A 21,564-nucleotide genomic window follows, 5' to 3' on the forward strand; every position below is an offset into this window, starting at 1 on the left:
GGGATTTATTTATTTGTTTGCAGTTGTACTTAGGTATTTCATTGAACTCTAGTGTACAGCCATTATAAAGAAATGAATTAGGCTTGTTCACTGAAGAATTCAGGACTTATGTTTGTTTACTTGTTTATTGATATTTCCAAATTGATGCAATTATTCCAGTTCTCTTAGAGGAAAAACATGAAAAAAAAATTTCATGGTTTTCTTCGGGGGGAGAACGTGGGGCGGAATTTCTTTCTTTTTGATGATGAACTTCAGTCACAACTGACTGCTGTAATTGGTTGAGGGTACAAATCATAAAAATATATCAAGCTTGAAAGTCTCAGAGGAAATCAGTACTAGTTTGGAACAACAGCATCAAAAAAGAATTAGAAAAAATAATAAATTTCTTTGAGGATTAGTCATTTAATTGGAAGAAATAGTGAAACATTTTTAATAGAAGTTACTCTTTAGGCAGTCTGTGCATGCTCCAAATCCTATTCAACAGCTTTTCTATATTTATTCTGATTCTGCCTCTTAATGTCATGATGGGTAAATTAACCTCTTTCTGTCGTAGTTTCCTTATCTGCAAAATGGGAATAATAATAATACAACTCAGAAAGTGAGTGGTGATGATCAAGTGAGCTAAAACATACAAAGCACCTAGAACAATGCCTGACATACAGTTAACTTTCATTAAATGTTAGCTCTTGTTATTTTTAAATTTTTGTTTTCTAACTTCTGTACCTACTCACAAAATGTTGCCTTTGTTCTTAGTCAAAATATAGACTGAAGAAGATGCTTTTATAAGTAATTTCTTGGATTCCAAAATTGATTAAACTCTTCAGTCTATATGGTTAAAATGTCCTTAAACTCCATCTTCCAATTGCTTGCTTTCTTAAGCCATTATCCTCTCTTAATTACTAAGGTACAGATTCCTCTTTCTACTACTCCATGCAGTCTTACTTAAGTCTAGGTCAGTTCTAGGTCATTTCTGCCTTAGGTGCCTTTTTAACCCATTCTCCTTGCTTTTGGAGACCTTCATTCTGTTGTCAATATATTTCATGTGGGCTTCCCTGGTGGCCCAGTGGTTGAGAGTCCACCTGCCGATGCAGGGGACATGGGTTCGTGCCCCGGTCCAGGAAGATCCCACATGCCCCGGAGCAGCTGGGCCCGTGAGCCATGGCCGCTGAGCCTCTGCGACTGGAGCCTTTGCTCCGCAAAAAAAAATAAACAAAACATAAAAAAAAAAAAAAAATATATATATATATATATATATATATATATATATAATTTCATGTGTCTCTGACCTTTTCCTCACACTTTCCTTACTTGCTTAATTCAATTAATTTAATTCAATTTTGTATGCTTTTATTGAGTAGTTACTGTAGTCAAACCATTCTTTGAGGAGGAGGATGTTTGTCTTTGCTTCATCTTGCTACTAGGTACTTACAAATTGTTGTGTTGCCATCACTCTATAGTCTCTTCTTTTAACTTTCATTCTATCAATTTGTATAATCCTCAGTCTATTCATGTTATTATCGCCTAACTTCACTTTCCCACCTTCCTAAAGACTTTAACATAAACCTCAAATATCCTACAAGTCTTTGCATTTCTTTTGAGAATTAGAAATAGATATTTATCAAATGACTCATTTTTATCTTGATTAAAAACTGTGAGGTAACCATTATGTCTCCCTCCCTCCTTTTAAAACAAAATTATAAAAGAATTCTGAGAAGTTGAGGATCTTTTCAAATTCATCACATAGCTTGTAAGTGCCTAGAAGTCCCCCAAGTGTTTTTGATCACAAAAAACTCACATTTATACCATCTTACTTGGCTTCCAAGTAAACCTGTTTTTTTAAATCACTTGGAAGTTTATTAGATTTGTTTGAATTATGTTAGTGTAAATAATTTTAAAAACAAAATGTAACTGTTGTAAAAAGTTTTAAAGTAAAAAGAATGAGTACTTTTTTGATGTCTAGTGTTTGTAAAGTGAAACTAAGTTATCTTTCATAAAATTTATTGTATTCTAATGCAATATTGTCAAGTAGTTTAAAATTACATATAAGTCATAGTTTTGCTTTTCGTTTCTGAAGTTCAGTGATAGCCTGGATAATATTTGTTCCATCTCCTTTCTCATTGTTATTAATGGCTTGTGTTAGTTTCATAGGACTGCCATAACAAATTACCAACTGGGTGGCTTTAAAAACTAGAAATTTGTTCTCTTACAGTTTGGGAGACTACCAGACTGAAATCAAGGTGTCAGCAGGGCCATACTCCCTCTGACAGCTCTAGGAAAGAAACCTTCCTTGTCTCTTCTAGCATCTGGGCAATCCTTGGCTCCTTGGCTTGTAGATACATCACTCTAATCTCTGCCTGTCTTCACATGGCATTCTCCCCTGTGTGTCTGTGTATTCTCACATGGCCTTGTTAAAAGGGCACCAGTCATTGGATTTTGGGCCACCTTAATGCAGTATGGTCTCTTAACATCTTTAAAAACCCAAATATTTCCAAATAAGACCCATTCACAGATACCAGGGGTGAGGACCTAAAAGTATCCTTTTGGGAGACATAGTTCAACTCACAACAATGGCCATGTGTATTAACCAATTAAATATTTCTCATATTGTTAAATATACATTAAAAATAGAAGTTAGCTCATAAAGTGTGGGTAGCAGAAGATAAATTATGCCTCCATTTTTGTTTGAAGAAGTAATTAAACTTAATTCAGCAGACCATAAAAGTGTCATGAATTCTATATTTTAATTTTGGCAAAGCATCTAATAGTTTCATTATATTCACGTGGACACAGATGATGAAATACTAGCTGTTTGACATTTCTTAGATTGAGTGTTGATAATGTGTCTCTGTGTTCCAGCATGAAAGGTGGTTTCTTATTTCTTATGCAGTTTTTCAAAGCATTGTCTTAGTCTCAGTTGTTATCAGTGACTTCCTGGAATTTGCTTGTTTTATTTTTTAGTATACACAACAGTTCAGGAGAGAAATTGAAGATATGATACTGGACTGGAGATTGTCAAAGTATGAAGAGCATCACCAACTAATGGGCAAAGGAATCTAGCATAATGGCTCCTAAATTTTGTTAACTAGTACAAAAAAATGTATAGAAAAAATCAGGGAAAGGGACTGGACTTAAGGACTGATATAGAATTGCAGTTTTTTTTTTTGTTTTTTTTTTTTTTGAGGTACATGGGCCTCTCACTGTTGTGGCCTCTCCTGTTGGTGAGCACAGGCTGCGAACGCACAGGCTCAGCGGCCATGGCTCACCGGCCTAGCCGCTCTGCGGCATGTGGGATCTTTCCAGACTGGGGCACGAACCCGTGTCCCCTGCATCGGCAGGCGGACTCTCAACCACTGCGCCACCAGGGAAGCCCTAGAATTGCAGTTTTTAATTTTATTAAAGAAAGATATCCAAAAACAAACAAACAAAAAACTTTATCTAATTTTATCATTTCATAAAAGAAAGGACATTTGACACATTAAAAAAAAGGAAGGAAATAATCTCAGAATAAAAGACAGATTTTTAAACTGAATAAATTTAACTTAAAAAAAGAATCCTATATTGTCCTTGTTTTTTTTCACTTAGGTACAGACTAGAAACTTTTGTAACAGAATGGCAGTTCTGTGCTTCTGGAAACCACTGATCTAGGGTCTTTCTAAATGCATTTTTGAAAATGTCTGACTGAGCTGGATGGAGAGGCAAATAGAGTGGGAATGGGAGCAGTGGAACTGAATGACTGGGAGGAATCCAAGGGATTGAGAACACAGGGAAAATGAAGAGTAGATTCTTCCCTAGTGAGGAAATTAAAGAGCTGGCAAGATAATTGTTTCTGCTCAGAGAGGAAAATTGGTGATTTGGATATTAGAGGTGGAACAGTTTTAAAAGTTAAGAGGAGCCAAAGCATGGCCTTGTTCGTGTGTGGCTTTGTATAGAATTAAGATGGAAGTCACTGGAGAATATCTGTTAGGCTTACATGGTAAAAGGATTATCATTTTGAATGAGTGCCCGAGACTGAGTGTCATAGGGTGGTGATGGAATGGGGAAGAAGTGCAGTGAATGATCCAGGTGCTGAAGTCATTAAGGAAGTTCTAAATATATCCAGGTGTTAATGGAAGATGAATCAAGTGCTGAAGTGAGTTAGTGTACACTGTGGGTTGGAGTATGGACTCTGGAGCCAAGCTGCTTGGCAGTGAATCCAGTTTCTACCACCTGCTGTGTGGGCCTTGAAAATACTTGACTGGGGACTTCCCTGGTGGCGCAGTGGATAAGACTCCGCACTCCCAATGCAGGGGGCCCGGGTTCAATCCCTGGTCAGGGAACTAGATCCCACATGCATGCAGCAACTAAGAGTTTGCATGCCAAAGAGCCCGTGTGCTGCAACTAAGGAGTACAGAAGCCGCAACTAAGGAGCTGGTGAGCCGCAACTAAGGAGCCCGCCTGCCACAACTAAGACCCGGTGCAACCAAATAAATAAATATTAAAAAAAAAAAAAGAAAATACTTAACTGTCTGTGCCTCAGTTTCCTTATCTATAAGTGAATAAAAATAGTATTTACTTTGTAGAGTCCTTTAGAGGATTAGATGAATTTAATATATGAAGTGCTTCAAATAATACCTAGCACATAATATGAAAGTTAGCTATAATTCTAATGTAGTATGTGTGTTTATTATTATTATTAGAAGATAGACTTGAAAAGGGAAGAGATGGTTGAGATATCATGTTAAAACATGCTACTTCTTTACCTGTGAGTCTCAGAAATGAAGTATGATTCAAAGATAATTACCACCAGGAGAACGTTATGTTTCATAAAGAGCAGGTAGAAGGATTGCTTTTAGAAAAACTGGAAGTTATTGGATGACTTGTTCATATCAGAACAGTGGCTCTATAGAGTAGATTGGCAGGTATTCGAGGTGGAACGAATTTTTGGTTGTAGGTTAATGCTGAGCTAACAGGAATGGGACTGGAGCAGCAGCAGAGTGGCAAGGTGCTCCATTGTAGAATAGAGCTGTCTTAGCAGAAGGTGAGACACAGCCTGCTGTTGTCCACCTTTCTATCCCGGGATGGGGGAGAGGCAGTGAGAGTGCCCTATGTATGCCCTCAGGGTCAGGCCGTGGAATCGTGAAAACTAGGAATGGAAGAGCCAGAGGCTGGGAGAGAGCCAAGTGAGTACACTAGTTAGATGATTAAGGGAGGAGTGCCGGATAGGTTATATGAAGTGTTAGAGGGTTGGTAAAACTAGCTGCTTTCCATATCTTTATACGTACATGTAATTTACAAGAAAGCATTTATAGAGCTCATTACAATATAGAAAATTTAGAAAGTAAAATTCACAGTTTTATTCATTTGCTCAACAATGCTATACCTACTATGTGCCAACCACTGTTGTAGGTGCTAGGGATATACTGTAGTGAGCAAAACAAAAATTCTTCTTGTAGATCTTATATTTTTACATATTTACTTATCTAAGTATGACTGTTTTGATTGGAAAGCTGTGCTACCGTGAGTTTTTCTGGGGAAATTTCCCACCTTCCTTCTTTCCTTCCTTCCATTAATATTTATCAAGTAACCTGCTGTGCATTGGAGATACAAAGATTAAGTTAGACATGGTTCCTGCCCTAAAATTACAATGGAGAAAACAAAATTAAACAAGCAAGTATAAATAGTGTGATAAAGGCACAGTGTTCTAGGAGGCCATGCTATAACTCATATGTTTGAGGTCATAGAAGTTTTTTTTTTCCCCTGAGAGAGATATTTAGACAGACTTGAAGAGTAAATAGGAGTTAGCCAAATGTAGAGGTGGGGGAGTGGGGGAAGGATATTTATAGTAGAGAGAATAGCATGTTTAAGGAATAGAAAGTGATTTAGTATGGTTGGAACTAAGACTTTGAGGGATTGGGTTTTGAAGCGAGGTAAGCAGGGCCTGTGTTTTGAGTGCTTTGTAAACCATGTTAGGATAGGGTCCAAACTCTTTAAATGTAACGGGGACCTATAAAAATATTTTAAAATAAAATTTATATGATCAGTTTTATGTATTAAAAATATTATTGATTGTTGTGTGGAGAGTGAATTGAAAGATTGAAGATTGAAGCAATGCAGAGATGGATTATGGCAACTGAGACTAGGCTCCTAGTAAGGAACTTCTCAATGGGCCTGGAAAAGAAATGACAGATTTGAGAGAAATTTAGGAAGAGTTTAAGTCTAAGGATGCAACTTATGTTTCTAGCTTGTGCATTTGGGTGCATGTGTCATCATTAACGAATATAGGGACACAGGAGGAGAAACAGGTTTGGTAGGGTGAAGTATTTATTTTTAGACTTGTTTTGTCTGAATTGTCTCTGGAATGCCCTAATGAAAATGTAATAGAAGACAAAAAGATATACATGTCTGCAGAAATATTTGGACTGGGAATAAAGATTTGAGAGGAATCAACATGTAGATAGAAATGGAAGGGATGGGAGATCACTTGGGGGAAGTGTGGAGGTTGGGAGGAGGGCCTAGTGCCCTCTGAGAGGAAGAAGAATCTGCAAAATAAGCCAAAGAATATCTTAGAGGTAAAACAAAAATCAGGAGTATAGTATTACCTAAGCCAGGGTAAGAGACTTTCAAGGAGAAAAAGAAGTGATGAATAAGTGAGAAAATATATTTTCTCAGAAGCAAAATTGATTAAGGGCTAAAAATTGTCCGTTGGGTTTGGTACTAAGCAAGTTGTTAATAACCTTGCTGAGAGCAAATTTAGTTGAGAGGCAAGGAAGTAGTCTCAGTATATGAATACGGACAACTCATACCTTTAAGTTTTGCTGTAGATATGCAGCTGGAGATCTATACAGTAGTTGGAGTTGGACTTGAGCTTACGTGGAGAGTTTTGTCTTAAAGATAAGCGGCTTGAACATATTTATTATTTAGCCCCTGTAGGAAAGAATGAGTATAAATTGAAAGATGGAAGAAGGATCAGTCTTGGTGCCGTTACTGCTAAGCAGGTACAGAAAATAAATTTGATTACTGAGTTGAACAAACTTGAGGAACATGGCTTATGCTTAATAAACACTCAGAAGCTTAATTTACAGATGAGAAGAGCAGTTTTTTGTTTGTTTGGTTTTTTTTGCAGTATGCGGGCCTCTCACTGTTGTGGCCTCTCCCGCCGCGGAGCACAGGCTCCGGACGCGCAGGCTCAGCGGCCATGGCCCACGGGCCCAGCCGCTTCGCGGCACGCGGGATCCTCCCGGACCGGGGCACGAACCCGCATCCCCCGCATCAGCAGGCGGACTCCCAACTACTGTGCCACCAGGGAAGCCCGAGAAGAGCAGTTTTATAACTGTCATGGGGATCAAACACTGTCATCTCTTGTCTACATGTTCTTTTTTTTCCTTAGGAAAACCATATACATGAAATGCAAAATTATATTCTGAAGGCCACTTTTGAGCATGGAATCAGCAAGGGGAGTTAGTTGGGTATTTATAATGGCAAATGAAATCAACCCATTAATGCATTTAGCTTCACTTTAGGGCAGTGGCTCCTTCATGGACTGATTAGTAGTGCCTCTGGTTAGGTCCTGCTCTCTTTTGGACAGTGTTCATGATTACTGCCAGTTTTTACTTCCCTGAGTCTCCTTTTTTCTCCATGAATACTCTTTCTATGGTCTGTTCTTTCTGTATTAATCCTACTTAGATTTCAGACAAGTCTTTCTGCTTTCTTCTAGAGACATTCTTTTAGTGACTTTTTCAACCATTTAACTTATTCTGTTATGTGTTGATTTTATCAATACAACTTTGATTTCTGGTAATGCTTGTAGTGTCACCTATAATATTATTTATATAAATCAGTCAGATAAAAAAAATTATATAAAGGGCTTCCCTGGTGGCGCAGTGGTTGAGAGTTCGCCTGCCGATGCTGGGACACGGGTTCGTGCCCTGGTTCAGGAAGATCCCACATGCCGCGGAGCGGCTGGGCCCGTGAGCCATGGCTGCTGAGCCTGCGCGTCCGGAGCCTGTGCTCCGCAATGGGAGAGGCCACAACAGTGAGCGGCCCGCGTACCGCAAAAAAAAAAAAAATTATGTAAATATTTGAGATTTAAGTTATTTTTATGGCTAGCATATTTTAGATGTAGTTGGCATATTGATCAAAAAGAGAATAGCAAGCAATTTTTAAATAATATTTTTATTATAAAAGCAGATAATTTGGAAAATCCAAAATTTTGTAAAGAAGACAAAATCCTCCCATGATCTACTTATAACATTTTGTGTATAGGCTTTCAGTTTGTTTCCCATATATCTTTTTCCCTGTCTCCCATAAAACTGGCATATGGCCTTCTGGTCTTTGCTTAATGTATTATGAGTATTTTCTTACATCATTAAACGTTTTCTTTTATAAGATTTTCAGTGTTTACATAGATTTAGAACTTTTAATTCACTGTAATTTGTATATTGGATACGAGGAGTTCGCTTCTATCTTCAATATTTAAAAATAGCCATACAAGAAATATCCTCATCAAATTTTTGTGCACAACACAGATATTTTCCTTCAGATACATTCCTAAAAAAGGAATTTACTTAGAATAAGAGCGGTGAATATTTATGTTCTTGTTAGCAGTGTATGAGCATATCTACTTTACTTCATTGTCATCCATTAATGGGAATGTATTATTTGTATGTGTTTTGTTAATTTCATAGGAGAAAAACTTTATTTTAATTTGTATATTCAAATATTACAAATGTAATTGAATTGATTTTCACTTTTTTTGGCTATTTAATGTGTTTGTGTGTGTAAATTGCCTGTCATTAGTACTTTTTTGTCAGGGTGGAAGTGGAGAAAAAAGAGGTGTGGATAAGTGTTAAGCTTTTTTTCTCAAGGAGGAATAAGAATGTTACGGTGTTCCAAGGACATTTTTCAGTTATCTAAAAATAAAAGAAACCTTTTAATCTTTTTTGGAGGATTCATTTATTCATTTTTTATTCCTTAGCATGACTATATGAAAGAAGAAGAAGGTTTTCCTGAAGATGAGGCGACTGAATCGGAAGAAAACCTTAAGTTTGGTGAAAGAGTTGGATGCCTTTCCGAAAGTTCCTGACAGCTATGTAGAGACTTCAGCCAGTGGGGGTACAGGTGAGTATCAGTTCAAATTAAAACTCCTTCAGTAAGTGCAACTTCTAAGTTATCAATCAAGAGCATACAGAAATGTAGCCATGAGAAAGAACTCATCAATGAACTGTGCAGTAACTTTATAGTTGGTCTGTCCTCATGCCACACTATTTGCCTTAATTTTATTCTTATATATATTCTTTTTTGCATCCAACCCAATGCAGTCTATGCATTTAGCAGTGTTTATTAAAATATTACTGAACAAATTAATCCAGTTTTTCTGCTTTGGTGCTCTTGAGTTATGTATACGTATATTAACAAGATTATTATATGTAAATAGAATTGAAGTTGTTTAATGATGTTGAAACTGCCTCAGTCTGTTTTGGTTAAGAATAAGTCAATTTAGACATGATAATAAAAATTCTTAAATTTCACATTACTGAAGAGAGGCAGCATAGGGTAATAGTTAAGAGCTTAGACTTTGGAATCAGACTGTCTATATTTAAATTCCACCTCTGCCCCTTCCTAAATACTTGATCTTGAGGAAGTTAATCTGTCTATGCTTTAGTTTCTTCTTCCATGAAATGGGGATGCTATCAGTATTTGCCAGGTAGAGTTGCAGTAGCAATTAAATAAATTAATATTTATAAAATGCTCAGAGCAGTGCCTGGTACAGATAGTAGTATTTGTTAAATAAATAAATAATGAAATATATCAGAAAAATATGCAACTATAACAGTATTAACTATTATTTCTTTCCCCATGAAGAGCTGATAAGACAATATACTTCCCATAAGATTGACATTTCATTTAGTAAAATGTATAATAAATTGCTTGCTATTTCTAATCTCTTGTGATTAACTTTTGTTAATGAAAATAGTACAAGTTCTTGATGCACAATCCATTTTAAGTGCAGTTTGTCATAGTATATGATAGTGCTTTTTCTTTTTGTTAGATCTTTTAGTTTTATAAATGAAGTGAAATACTTAGGAGCTTTCAAAGTAGAAAGTTTTATTAGAGATTTGGAGATGTTATTTGAGATTCTGACACAGATTGTTGTGGATTCTTAGGATCTAAGAAATTAAGCTAGTTTTTTTTTTTTTTAATTGGACTATAGGCATGGATGCATTTTTAATTATGAGGGGACTACTTTCAAATTTGTGTTGTGAAACTTATGCTTACTTTCATCATTTATCTTATCTGTGACACTGCTATATATAACAAGGTAAAAGTTTTATGTATTTGTAGAATTTTGACAAATCTATTTAGTGAGAAATGTCCTTCGTATTGAAGAAATAAAATGCTTTCTCAATAGTGCAAATGTTTGTGTTCATTAAATCTTCATTTTTGAGCTATTTTAGAAAAAAATTTATAATGACTATTTTAAGAAAAACCTTTTATTGTATTCATTCATGTGGCAATCATATTAGGGTATTCTTTGCTAATTTTAATCTTACTTAAAATGGTTTCCTGCTGTTTACCTTTTAAAAATTGTTTTAATTCTTTCCTTTTTTGTTGGTTTCTCAGTTTCTCTAATAGCATTTACCACTATGGCTTTATTAACTATAATGGAATTTTCAGTATATCAAGATACATGGATGAAGTATGAATATGAAGTAGACAAGGATTTTTCTAGGTAACTTTTTTTTTGAAATACCTTTAGATTTAAATTGCTCTGAAGGTAACATGTTAAAAAAAAAAGTCTAACCTTTTATACTTGGTTTATTTTAATTCTGAAGAAATAGTACTGAAAAATCCTCATTAATTGTATGCATTAGGTAAAACATTTTAGAATAATTTGAATACTGGTTAAATTCTAAGAGAAAGGTTCTCTGATTGAATATGCATTTGTTTAAAAAGGTTAGGAGAATATGTTTTTCCTTAGATGTTGAAATGACGGAAATTGTTTGATGTTTTGAAATTGTTTACTCTAGATTTTGAAGTATCTTACTGATCTGTGTGAACTGGAAAATAAATTGTCTAAGGTTACATTGTTTATGCTTATAGCTTGATTGTTGTAAATTGTGTATAAACTATATTTTAAGGTAAACAGCATCACTTTTAAACCTTTGAAAATATTAGTACCTTAATTAGGAGACAAAATATACTTTATTTGTATTATTTGTATTTTTTAATTGATTGAAGATAACAGGTTTATAATACTTAGATTGCACTAGATAGCAGGAAACATTTACTTCTCAATTTCAATCCCAGCTCTGCCATTTACTAAGTATGTGACTTTAGGGAACTTACTAAATCTATTTCTGCGTGTGCTTCAGTTTCCTTTTCTGTAAAATGGGGATACTAATTATAGTACTTTCCTCTTCAGGTCAGTGAGAATTCAGTCAGTCAACATTTGTAATAGTTGCTGTGTAACCTTGGGCAAGTCATACAACTGACTTCTTTCGGGCCTCAGTTTCTTGATCTATAACATCAGTGTTATTCTTAATGCCATTAGTTTTTAAGGAATTTGTTGTTTTTCTTATTTTGGTTTTTTTTAGCACCAATGAAATAATTTTTATTCTTTCTAAATGAAGTCATGTAGTTCACCACATAAGTGTAGTGGGGATGCCTAGAAGCCTGTCTGCTTGACCTCACCCTCTTCCTATAAATCTGAGCCTAAACCCCAGGGTTATTTGGAACACAGTTTGAACTCTAGACTACTTTAAGACTCTGTGAAGTTCTAAAAATCTGTACTCCCTATTGAAACCGGATGAAAATTATTAGAGTGAAAAAAAGTTTTGATAGGAAGCGCAGGACAGGACTGATCCTGATTGTACTCATTCTGTTATTCATGGCACTGATTCTGATATTTGAAAATTAATTTGATTTGAACTAAATATTTGAAAATAAGGCATTGGTTGAGCCTTTTTAAAAGGCCATGCAAAACTTTAAGAATCAGGTTTTGTGGGTTTTTTTTTTCTGGTAATTTGGGTACATTCATCTTGAGTCACACAGACCTAGTTTCCAATATGCCACTTCAGTAGTTATGTGGTCTTAAGCCAGGCATTTATTTAAACTGCCGTAAACACCATTGGCTTATTTGTAGAACTGAAGCTATCTACTTTATAGGTCCATGGTAAGGAATAAAGAGGATAGTATTTGTAGGACATCAGGTACAATGCCTGATGTCTGGTATTTATTTGGTAAATAAGGAGAGAAAGGCTTTCAATTCCTAACTTTTGATTTTGAAAGTTTTGTATTGTTTAATGGCATAGTCTACGTAAGGTTTATGTAAACAGAGGTTAATACTTTTTTCTGAGTTGCTTGGACTTACTAATTGTAGAATTGCCATTAAAATGAAGGATACTGTGTTAAAAACTTGTGAAATCAGAAAGACTTTTGGAATTATTACAAAATAGGATTTTTACTTTTAAAGTGCCTTTGTTTTGCCCATATGAATGCTATCCAAGTTCTAATTGACATATTTTATTCTGTATGAAGTCCAAGTTTTTCATAGATCAGTTGATTTATATTGATCATGTTTTGTTGATCAATTGGTAGGTTCTAATGTTTCCTTTTTGTCTTTTAGCAAATTGAGAATCAATATAGATATTACTGTTGCCATGAAGTGTCAGTGTAAGTACGTGTTTAACCTGATGATTGCATATATAGATTATGGTTTAAACAGTTGCTAGTAAAAAGTAAAAGCCACTGGTTGTTTTAACTTTATTTTTCCTTTATGATATCTTAATTTAAGAATACAAAGTGTTTTTCTCCCCAGCTTGTATTCTTTAAATTTCTTCTCCATAAAGAGATTTAACTTTCACATTAGTATAATTAAAATGAAAGAAAATTGGAGGAAATTTTTATAAATCGAAGTTCTAGTTTAGGTATATCCTTTATTTCTTTCTTGTTTGGCATACTGATTTTTACATCCACATTCCAGAAACATATCCTCTTTCACAGTTTCAATTTACTACCCTTTACTTTTACTTCTGCATATTAAAATACAGATCCAAATCTTTTGAGTTAATGGTGATGTTACCCTTTTCTGTTTTCTTCGCTGGCTTCACTTAATTATACTGGTAGAAGTGGAAAAATGTTAATATGCTAGATAGATAATGTTTGAATCAGTATAGTTCTCAAAAATGAGGATGCTTTTTCATCTTAAATTGTGTCTTAAATTACTGCTTGAAAAGTAGAGACCGAGAATTCAGTAGTTCAGACAAAATTTTTTAAAGTGTGAAATCATTTTATCCAATTAAGGAAATTAATTTCTAAAAGATTTCATCTAAGAACAACCTTAAATCTCTTTTCCTTTTCCATTTATTTTTTCTTATGTTAGTGGTTAGTGGATATAGTTTGACTCTCAGCATAGAATATAAAACTTCTAATTCTTTTCTATGCAGATATTGGAGCAGATGTATTGGATTTAGCAGAAACAATGGTTGCATCTGCAGATGGTCTAGTTTATGAACCAGTAAGTTTGATTTACATGTTCTTTTAAATAGTATGCTTTGAGGAATTGTTCCCTTGAAGACAGTTTTGATATTTGCTTTTAATTTTGTCTGAGCTAGTTTTTTAAAAATATATTTTCTTAATTCAAAAGTAGTATACAACATTGTAAATCAGCTATACTTCAGTAAAAAATAAAACAAAAACAAAACAAACAGAAATATTCCATATTCTTTGTAAACATTTAGGGGGAAGAAAAAATTATATCTAATTACCAAATTATGTAAATATAATTACCAAATTATATCTAAACCAAAGCCTTGTTAGCATTCTGGATAAGCCTCTATAATCTTATACTTATTTTATATTTTTTGTTAATGCTTCCTAACAGTTTCCTTTTCTCTTTTATACAGTTGCTATAGTGATGAAATTTTCTTCTTTTCTTCTAATGATTTGGAAATTCTATGTCTTATTTGTATTCTTCTTTTACCAAATTTAAGTTCTTCAAAACGTTTGAGCTATATTTCTCTTGTAATCAAGAATGAAGCATTATCTAAGAGGAGAAATTTCATATGCATTTAGTTCTTCCTCTCTCCTTCACACCTCCATTTCCCAGACCTAATGAAATACTGACATTCTCTTATTGTTTTCATAGTACAAGTTGTGTGTAATAGAATTAATTTGTTAGAAAACACCATCACATTACAGGGGCAGGTATCACATTACAGGGGTGGGTGATAACAGGTCATGATCAGAACTAGCCCTAAAGAAGCTTTAGAAAACAAAGCATGGAACTCCCAGCTACTCTGCCTTGCTGACTGCTCTGTTGGCATTGTGGTACTTATGTTTACCCATGCGTTCTTGAGTTGTTTTGTTTACCATTGACAGTTGTGAACCCTCTTTAAACAAAATTGCAAAGTGAAGACTAAAGGTGATGGAGGAGGATTAGAAGTAACTGAATAGGTGGAGGAGAAAAAAGGGAAGCTCTTAGTTCAGTTTTGATTACCAAATTATTTTTAGTTTACATGAACAAAATATATTTATGCCTTTTGATACACACTTTTAAAATAAAATTTTCTAAAGAAAAAGTAACTTTTGTTACTGCCACTCTGAACCACCCTACTTCCTACCTCCTGTATTGCCACTCAAAAAATTGATATCAGTAATTTTAAATGAGGTTAGGAACCTTACAAATTCAGGTACCATGTTATTGCATGTTAAACTATTATCTGGAAATTTAGATCTAGATGATTATTATCAGACACTAACATTTGTATTCTGTTTCATACTATTTTAGGAATAATTATTCAACTTTATGTTTTATTGCTTTTACTTTCTACCCTTCTTAGTTTCTTTATTTTTGTTTATCGTTTTGTGAGGAACTTTTTGTGACTTCTTTATCAGCAAGAATCTGTGGGTTATGTTTTATGACAGACCGCCTATGTCATTCTGTTCTCAATGCATGTAAGGTTGGCTGAGGATAGAATTCTTGCTTTATGGTGTTTTACACTCAGAACTTTATAGACATTCCTTTATTGCCTTCTGGCACAATTTTTTTTTTCTTTGTAGGTAACATATTTATCTACTTATATGCTTTTTTCTTTTACTTTTGAAATTCAAATATTTATCCTGTATATCCAAGTGTGGATCCCCTTCAGTTATTTTTGGCTTTTGATGGTATTAATGATCTGAAGTTTTAAGTGTTTTTTGCTTGTTTGTTTGCTTTAATGATGTTCAGAGTAACGGTTTTACCTCTGTTTTTTAAAATTCTTATCAAGTGATGTTGAATTTCATGGAGTGGTTCTCAATATTTTTATCAATTCTTGCATAAGATGCATATTTTGAACTTTATCTGTGAGTTCTGGGAGATGACCTTGATCCAGCAGGATCAATCTTTTTTTTTTCAATGCCTTCATTATGTTTTAAAATTCAGTGATTATATTTTCCACCTTTGATATATTGCAGATCACTCCGTTTTTTTCTGTCTTCATGATGATAAATCTCATTGAGAAATAATTAGAAAAACTTCACTTTTCTTCTTCTTTTTAGAAATGGTATCACAAAGGAAAATTAGCCCTCGGACCTCAGATTTACCACTTCTTTCAAATTGATGAATCTTTTTGTCTATCTAGCTATCTAGCTATCTATTTTCTTGTTCATCTTTAGGATGGGAAAATAAATGGCCAGTTAACTGACTGAGAGTTGAGATAGACTTGAGTTATGTCGGTTCCCTTTCCCTCCCCACCCCCACTTTTTTTTTTTCCAGACGTAAATGAAAGGAGAAGGATATATAGTTTAGATATACTGTGTTTCTTCTAAGCAAAATTAGAGCTTCAGATGCTTTTGAAAAGAAAGGAGGAAGTCACATTGGGTTCAGGATGGCAGAGTAGTTCACCAGGGCACCCCACATTTCCTTTTCCGTATTTGTTTTGACAGGTTAAATTTAGCTAGGGTAATTCCTTTTTTCTTTAACTGGTGTGACTGTCCTCATTAGCAGCCAGCTGTAGCAGTAGTTTTGCTTAATTTAGAATACAGTCCAGGTCACATGTAAGCTGGGAATAATAATGCTGTGGAATGCCCTTTGTGATGTGGTCTCTGGTACTCGATTGAACTGCTAGAAGTCTTCTTAGGATGGTGACTGTCTCTTCCTCAAGTGTCTTGTTATCTTTTATCACCTGTTTTCCTCTGTTACTCTGAATTGGGGATTTACTGCTTACATGGATTTTCCTGTCCCATGAAATAAATTATGTGTTGGGCTCTTTTCTCAATTTAGTCTCCCTTGTATGCTGTCTTGCATAAGTTTTTGATAATTTCCAACATATGGATACTATTTAAAATGATTTAAAATAATGATACAGTTTGTGTCCTCATTTTTCTGTTTCTTTGGACATTGTGAGAATTTGAGGAGATAATCATCTTGAACTTATCCACTAAAATTTATTTATGCTGTTTTTCTGGCATTCGCTCCATACTGTCTGTCACTCCCACTCTCTTCACGTTTATTAAGTCTCTGATTTTTTTAATAAATATTTTTTCTGGACAGCTTGTCTCTTCAGCTAGATTCTAAGCTCCTGAAAAGCAATTACTTTATTTTTTCTTCTTTATAGCTCACGAAATGTAAAGCATAATGCATTGCAGGTATTAGGCACTGATGAATATGTTAGAATTATGTAATTGTGGCAGGATCTTTGATTATTCCATTTTTGATTATTCCATTGTAACAGCTTCTGCCATTTCTTTCAATCATTTGTAGAAGAGGAAAGTTTTATTTTAATTTAACTGTCATGAACTAAAAGTCATGTCTTAGCCAGAAAGTTAGAAACTTAAAAATATGTAATTGTATATTTTTATCAGTAATTTTTAAAACGTTTAACAGTGTTTCTGGTAAGTATTCATTCCCTTGTCCTAATTTATATTAAAATATTTAAGAATTATTATTAATGTAAAATTATTTGAGATAATTTTTACTTGTTTTTAAATTTTCACTCATTCTTTTAATATGCAGTCTGAATATTAAAAACTTAATTCTAATAATTTTACTGGTTTCTAAACCATGATCACACAATATGCTATGATAGCTACTATTTATTTAAAGAAAAGAACTACTTTTAGGGATGTGAGAAAGTGAGGAATCTGACATAGTTGGGTTTATATACTGACCTTCATTATCTGTGATTTTTCAAAAAATTTTTTAATCTTTTGAGTTCTTTTTTATATATAAAAAGGAGAGAATAATAACAAACTCACAAGGTTGTTATGAAGGTTAAGTGAGATAATGATTTAAGTAGCATAGTGCCGAGCACAAAGTAGGCCACTCAGTAGTTCTTTACCCGCTGTGTTAAGCACTATACCGAGCAGTTTGGGGAAGTCAAAGGGTGAATCACATAGTCCCTGCTGTCAGTAGTTTTATTCACAAGGTAACTGGGGAGTAGTTGCATGTAGCCTCATCTGTTGGCCATGGTGTGTTTTATAGCACTTTCTTTGTGTGCTGTGCTGTGAAAAAGGTTGGGAAGCAAGGTATAGACAAGTTCAGCAGGAGGAGTAATCAAAGTAATTTCACTGTAATCATTAACCTAGAGCAAGTGGCATATAGAATTTAGACTGACATTAGGGTCACAGTTACAGGAGAGGAAGGTTCCAGGTTGATATAATTAAATAACCAAAGGCACAGAGGTAGAATTGTCTGATGGAATGAGGGGTTAAAGAGAAAGGATTTATAGTGAGAGAGTAGTAGGTTAGGGCATGATTATGGAGGGATCATTAATGATATTGATAAGTTAGAAAGTAGAATTAATATGCCTTGTTATAAATCGCCTTTTAAAAATCAAAAGTGGACTTTTTGTTGGAAAATTAAATTGTGGGTATTGCCACAAACTGTGAGAAGTTTGCCTCTTTTCCTCTGATTCTACAAAGTAGCTAAGTTTGTCTTTGAATTGGTGAACATAGTGCCTAGATAAAATTTCTTGAATTATTCTTTCTTGATTAATACATGTGGGAATTATAGTGACATTGTTAGGTCATTTCAAAACTTTTTGATTTTATCATGGTATTTTCCTGGCAAGAATATGGGCTTTGGATGCTTGAATATTATACTTAAGCTGTATGTCTTTTTCATTTCTTCTTCTCTTTTAAATACTTAAGTTTCATGCTGGCATCATTTAAATGATTTTAAGTCTTAAAATACCATTTTGTACATGTGATAGATTGCATTGTATCCATTCCTATAAATGTAGATAACTGTAATAGAAAAATATTCGCAATTAGTGAAATTTCTTTATACTACTTTTGAGTAAAATTAAAAATTTTTTAGTTTGACTTATGGAAGATTAAATGTAAATTATGAATACTTGTTTTTAATGTTATTATAAATTTGTTCCTTGGTCAAAGAAAATTTTAAAAAATTATGATATAAGAGCCAAGAGAAATTGACAGTGCTAGTGATTATGTTTTCCTTTATTTCAGGCAATATTTGATCTTTCACCACAGCAAAAAGAGTGGCAGAGGTAACAAGTAAACAAAGTATTGTGGTCCATAGAAATTAGATCATGCTTTGTCTATTTTGTCTACTGTATATTATTCATAGATTAATATATTTATCTAGGCATTTCTTTGGATGAAATATTAGCAGAATATAGTATATAACATAATCTTTACACTTTCAAAGATTTTATCAGATCTTAGGAAAGTCATATAATCTTTAATGCACTTTGAATCATAAATACATTTTAGTTTTCATTTAAAATTGTATTAACTATTTAAAAAATTTTAAAAGCAATATATGATCAAATTTGAATATAAAGGATATAAAGTGAAAGTAAAAGCCTCCTCATCATTCTCTAAACCTAGTGCCACTAACTGGTGGTAATAACTAGAGTTAAATTTCTTGTGTAGCCTGCTACAAATATTCTGTTTGTGTATAATTTTCTACATGTTTCCATATTTGCTTATGTTATTTTTTTCCTAATACAAATGGGGTCATTCTATACATTTGTTTTATAACTTTCTTTTTCCAACCTAACCTTATATTTTGCACATCTTCCCACTTAAGTACATATAGTGGTACCCTTTATGGATAAGCTATAATTTATTTAATTGGATACTTATCGATGGGCATTTAGATTGCTTGCAAAGATTCTAATATCAATGCTCAGTGAAAATTCTTGAATCTAATTCCTGTGTGAATGTATATATATATATATATATATATATACATATTCCTCATGTACTTGAGTGAATATATGTATATATATATAAAGTTTCTAGAAAAGAAATTTATCTTTTAGAGTATATTTAATGTTTTGATAAGTTCTCATGACAAGGAAGAAAATTTGTAATGGTGAGGTAGGTGGTGGTTGTTAACTAAACTTACGGTGGTAATCATTTCACATATATACATCTGTCAAATCATATGTTTATACCTTAGTCTTATACAATGTTATATATTAGTAAAACTGGAAAAAAATTTTGATAGATAATGCCAAACATCTTCCCCAAATAGTTTCATTTATATTCCAAAGCTATCAATATGTGAGAGTACTTGTTTCTATACAACCTCACCAACAGTGGGTATAACCAGACTTTTTTTATTTTTGCCAATTTGATTCGTGAAAACTGGTATTGTACTTGTTTTAGTTAGCATTTCTTTGTAAATCAGTTTAATATCTGTGGATTATTTTTTTCCCATTTGTATTTTTGTGTGTGTGAAACTAATTGCTCATGCCGTATGCCCATTTTGCTTGATTGTTTTCTTAATAACTTTAAATAATTTTTTTTGTTGTTTTGTTTGTTTTTTGGCTGCATTGGGTCTTTGTTGCTACGCAAGGGCTTTCTCTAGTTGTGGCGAGCGGGGTGGGGGGGTGGGGGTGGGGGTGGCGCTGCTCTTCATTGCGGTGCTGGGCTTCTCATTGCAGTGGCTTCTCTTGTTGCGGAGCACGGGCTCTAGGCACACGGGCTTCAGTAGCCATGGCTCGTGGGCTCTAGAGTGGAGCGCAGGCTCAGTAGTTGTGGCACACAGGCTTAGTTGCTCCGCGGCATATGAGATCTTCTTGGACCAGGGCTCAAACCCATGTCCCCTGCATTGGCAGGTGGATTCTTAACCACTGCGCCACCAGGGAAGCCCAATTTTTTGTATATTAAAGAAATTAGTTCTTTGTTTTAAATAGTTACCCCATCCCCACTCTTTTCTTTCTTTTTGTTTTCTAGACTATGTCTTATGCTTAAAAAGGCATTACCTAGTTTAAGATTATTACAAAAAAATTTTTTTACCCATTTTTTTTTTTGTTTCTTTCTAGTCCCTAAGTACATTTCAAAGGCCTTTCTCTTTTAATTTCTACTTTCACCATTTGGAGAGCTTTTAAAATTAAAGTTGAAACGAATGTATTGAACAAAATAACTGAATATTAGGTGTCTCTGGGCTTCTAGCGCTTTTAGTAGAGAGCCATCCAGAGATGAAATACATTACTTTATTCCAGAAATGTTAAAGTGAGAAGTCTCCTTTCATCTAGAATTTTATTTAGTGTTCAAGACTAGTAGTAAGTGAGAGAAGAGATTGTGTTTTTACTGTTAAAATGATAGACATTTTCCATCGTAGTAGAATTTTCTACATCCTTTTATATATGGAATATAAACTTGGGTATTTATTGGTATATTTGAGGCAGAAGTTATACACGTATACACACACACACACACACACACACACACACACACACACACACACACAGAGTTTGGTGTCATCAACCTCTTTTCCCACTGCCCAGCACTAAAAGTTAAACTCTGGAAACAGAAGACACACATACAGCATACAGTTTGGTGTCATCAACCTCTTTTCCCACTGACCAAGCAATAAAAGTTGAACTCTGGAAATACAAGACATGCAAAAATATGAAGCTTTCAATTTCTGTTAGCATTAGATCTAAAGATTTTAAGTCTTTGTACATGTAAATCTGAAGATGGGATCTGGCCTCTTGAAGCTTCCTAGATTATCATGTTCTGCTTCTAAACAAATATTCTTGAATGGATTAGAGATGCCTAAGACCTAACAACCTGAATAATGTGCATACCAAAACGTTCTTTACCTGTAGAATTTGCTAAAAGATATTTAAGTTGTCTTTCAATTGTTCTGCTTTCTTAAAATATTTAGGATCCCAATTAATCTCTTTCCTTTAGTAAAAGGAAATATCAAAGCCTAGACATAGCCTTCCTGATTACTGTTTTTTTTATACTAAATTTACAGTATAAAAATGACTTTTTATTTTAAATAGGCCTGTTACCAGTGTTCTTAGTGGGTGGTACATACGTATTTTATCTTTATCTCTCGCTTGCACTTCTAAAAAATGTTTATTATATCATTATGATGGGATGAGAAATATATTCTCATTTACATTTGCTTCTTCTTTAAGTTCCTATGTTTGTTAATAATTTTTCCAAGTTATTTATGTGTGTGTATGTATGTGTATATATATTTTAAAGACTTTTTAAGAGTATTTTTAGGTTTACAGCAAAACTGAGTGAAAAGTACAGAGTACCCAAATATCCCCTGCCCCCACCCATGTACAGCCTCCATTGTTATCAATATCCCACACCAGAGTAGTACAT

General features: G+C 33.9%; 1 protein-coding gene across 2 annotated transcripts in view; it reads left to right on the forward strand.

The window, feature by feature from the left end:
- Positions 1–21,564, forward strand: part of ERGIC2 (ERGIC and golgi 2) — a 38,557-nt gene that overhangs the window by 933 nt on the left and 16,060 nt on the right. The window contains exons 1-6 of one of the 2 annotated variants that reach the window (XM_027129329.1): positions 6,907–6,974; positions 8,954–9,096; positions 10,600–10,708; positions 12,605–12,651; positions 13,425–13,495; positions 18,433–18,473. In XM_027129329.1, coding sequence (XP_026985130.1) covers positions 8,991–9,096; positions 10,600–10,708; positions 12,605–12,651; positions 13,425–13,495; positions 18,433–18,473 — 374 coding nt within the window. In that variant the 5' untranslated portion in view covers positions 6,907–6,974; positions 8,954–8,990. Of the gene's footprint in view, positions 1–6,906; positions 6,975–8,953; positions 9,097–10,599; positions 10,709–12,604; positions 12,652–13,424; positions 13,496–18,432; positions 18,474–21,564 lie in introns of those variants that run through there. The other variant, XM_027129328.1, reaches the window with a different exon arrangement.

This window comes from Aethalodelphis obliquidens, unplaced genomic scaffold (assembly GCF_003676395.1).
Source record: "Aethalodelphis obliquidens isolate GAN/ISIS:26980383/991018 unplaced genomic scaffold, ASM367639v1 scaffold36, whole genome shotgun sequence".
Lineage (NCBI taxonomy): Eukaryota > Metazoa > Chordata > Mammalia > Artiodactyla > Delphinidae > Aethalodelphis > Aethalodelphis obliquidens.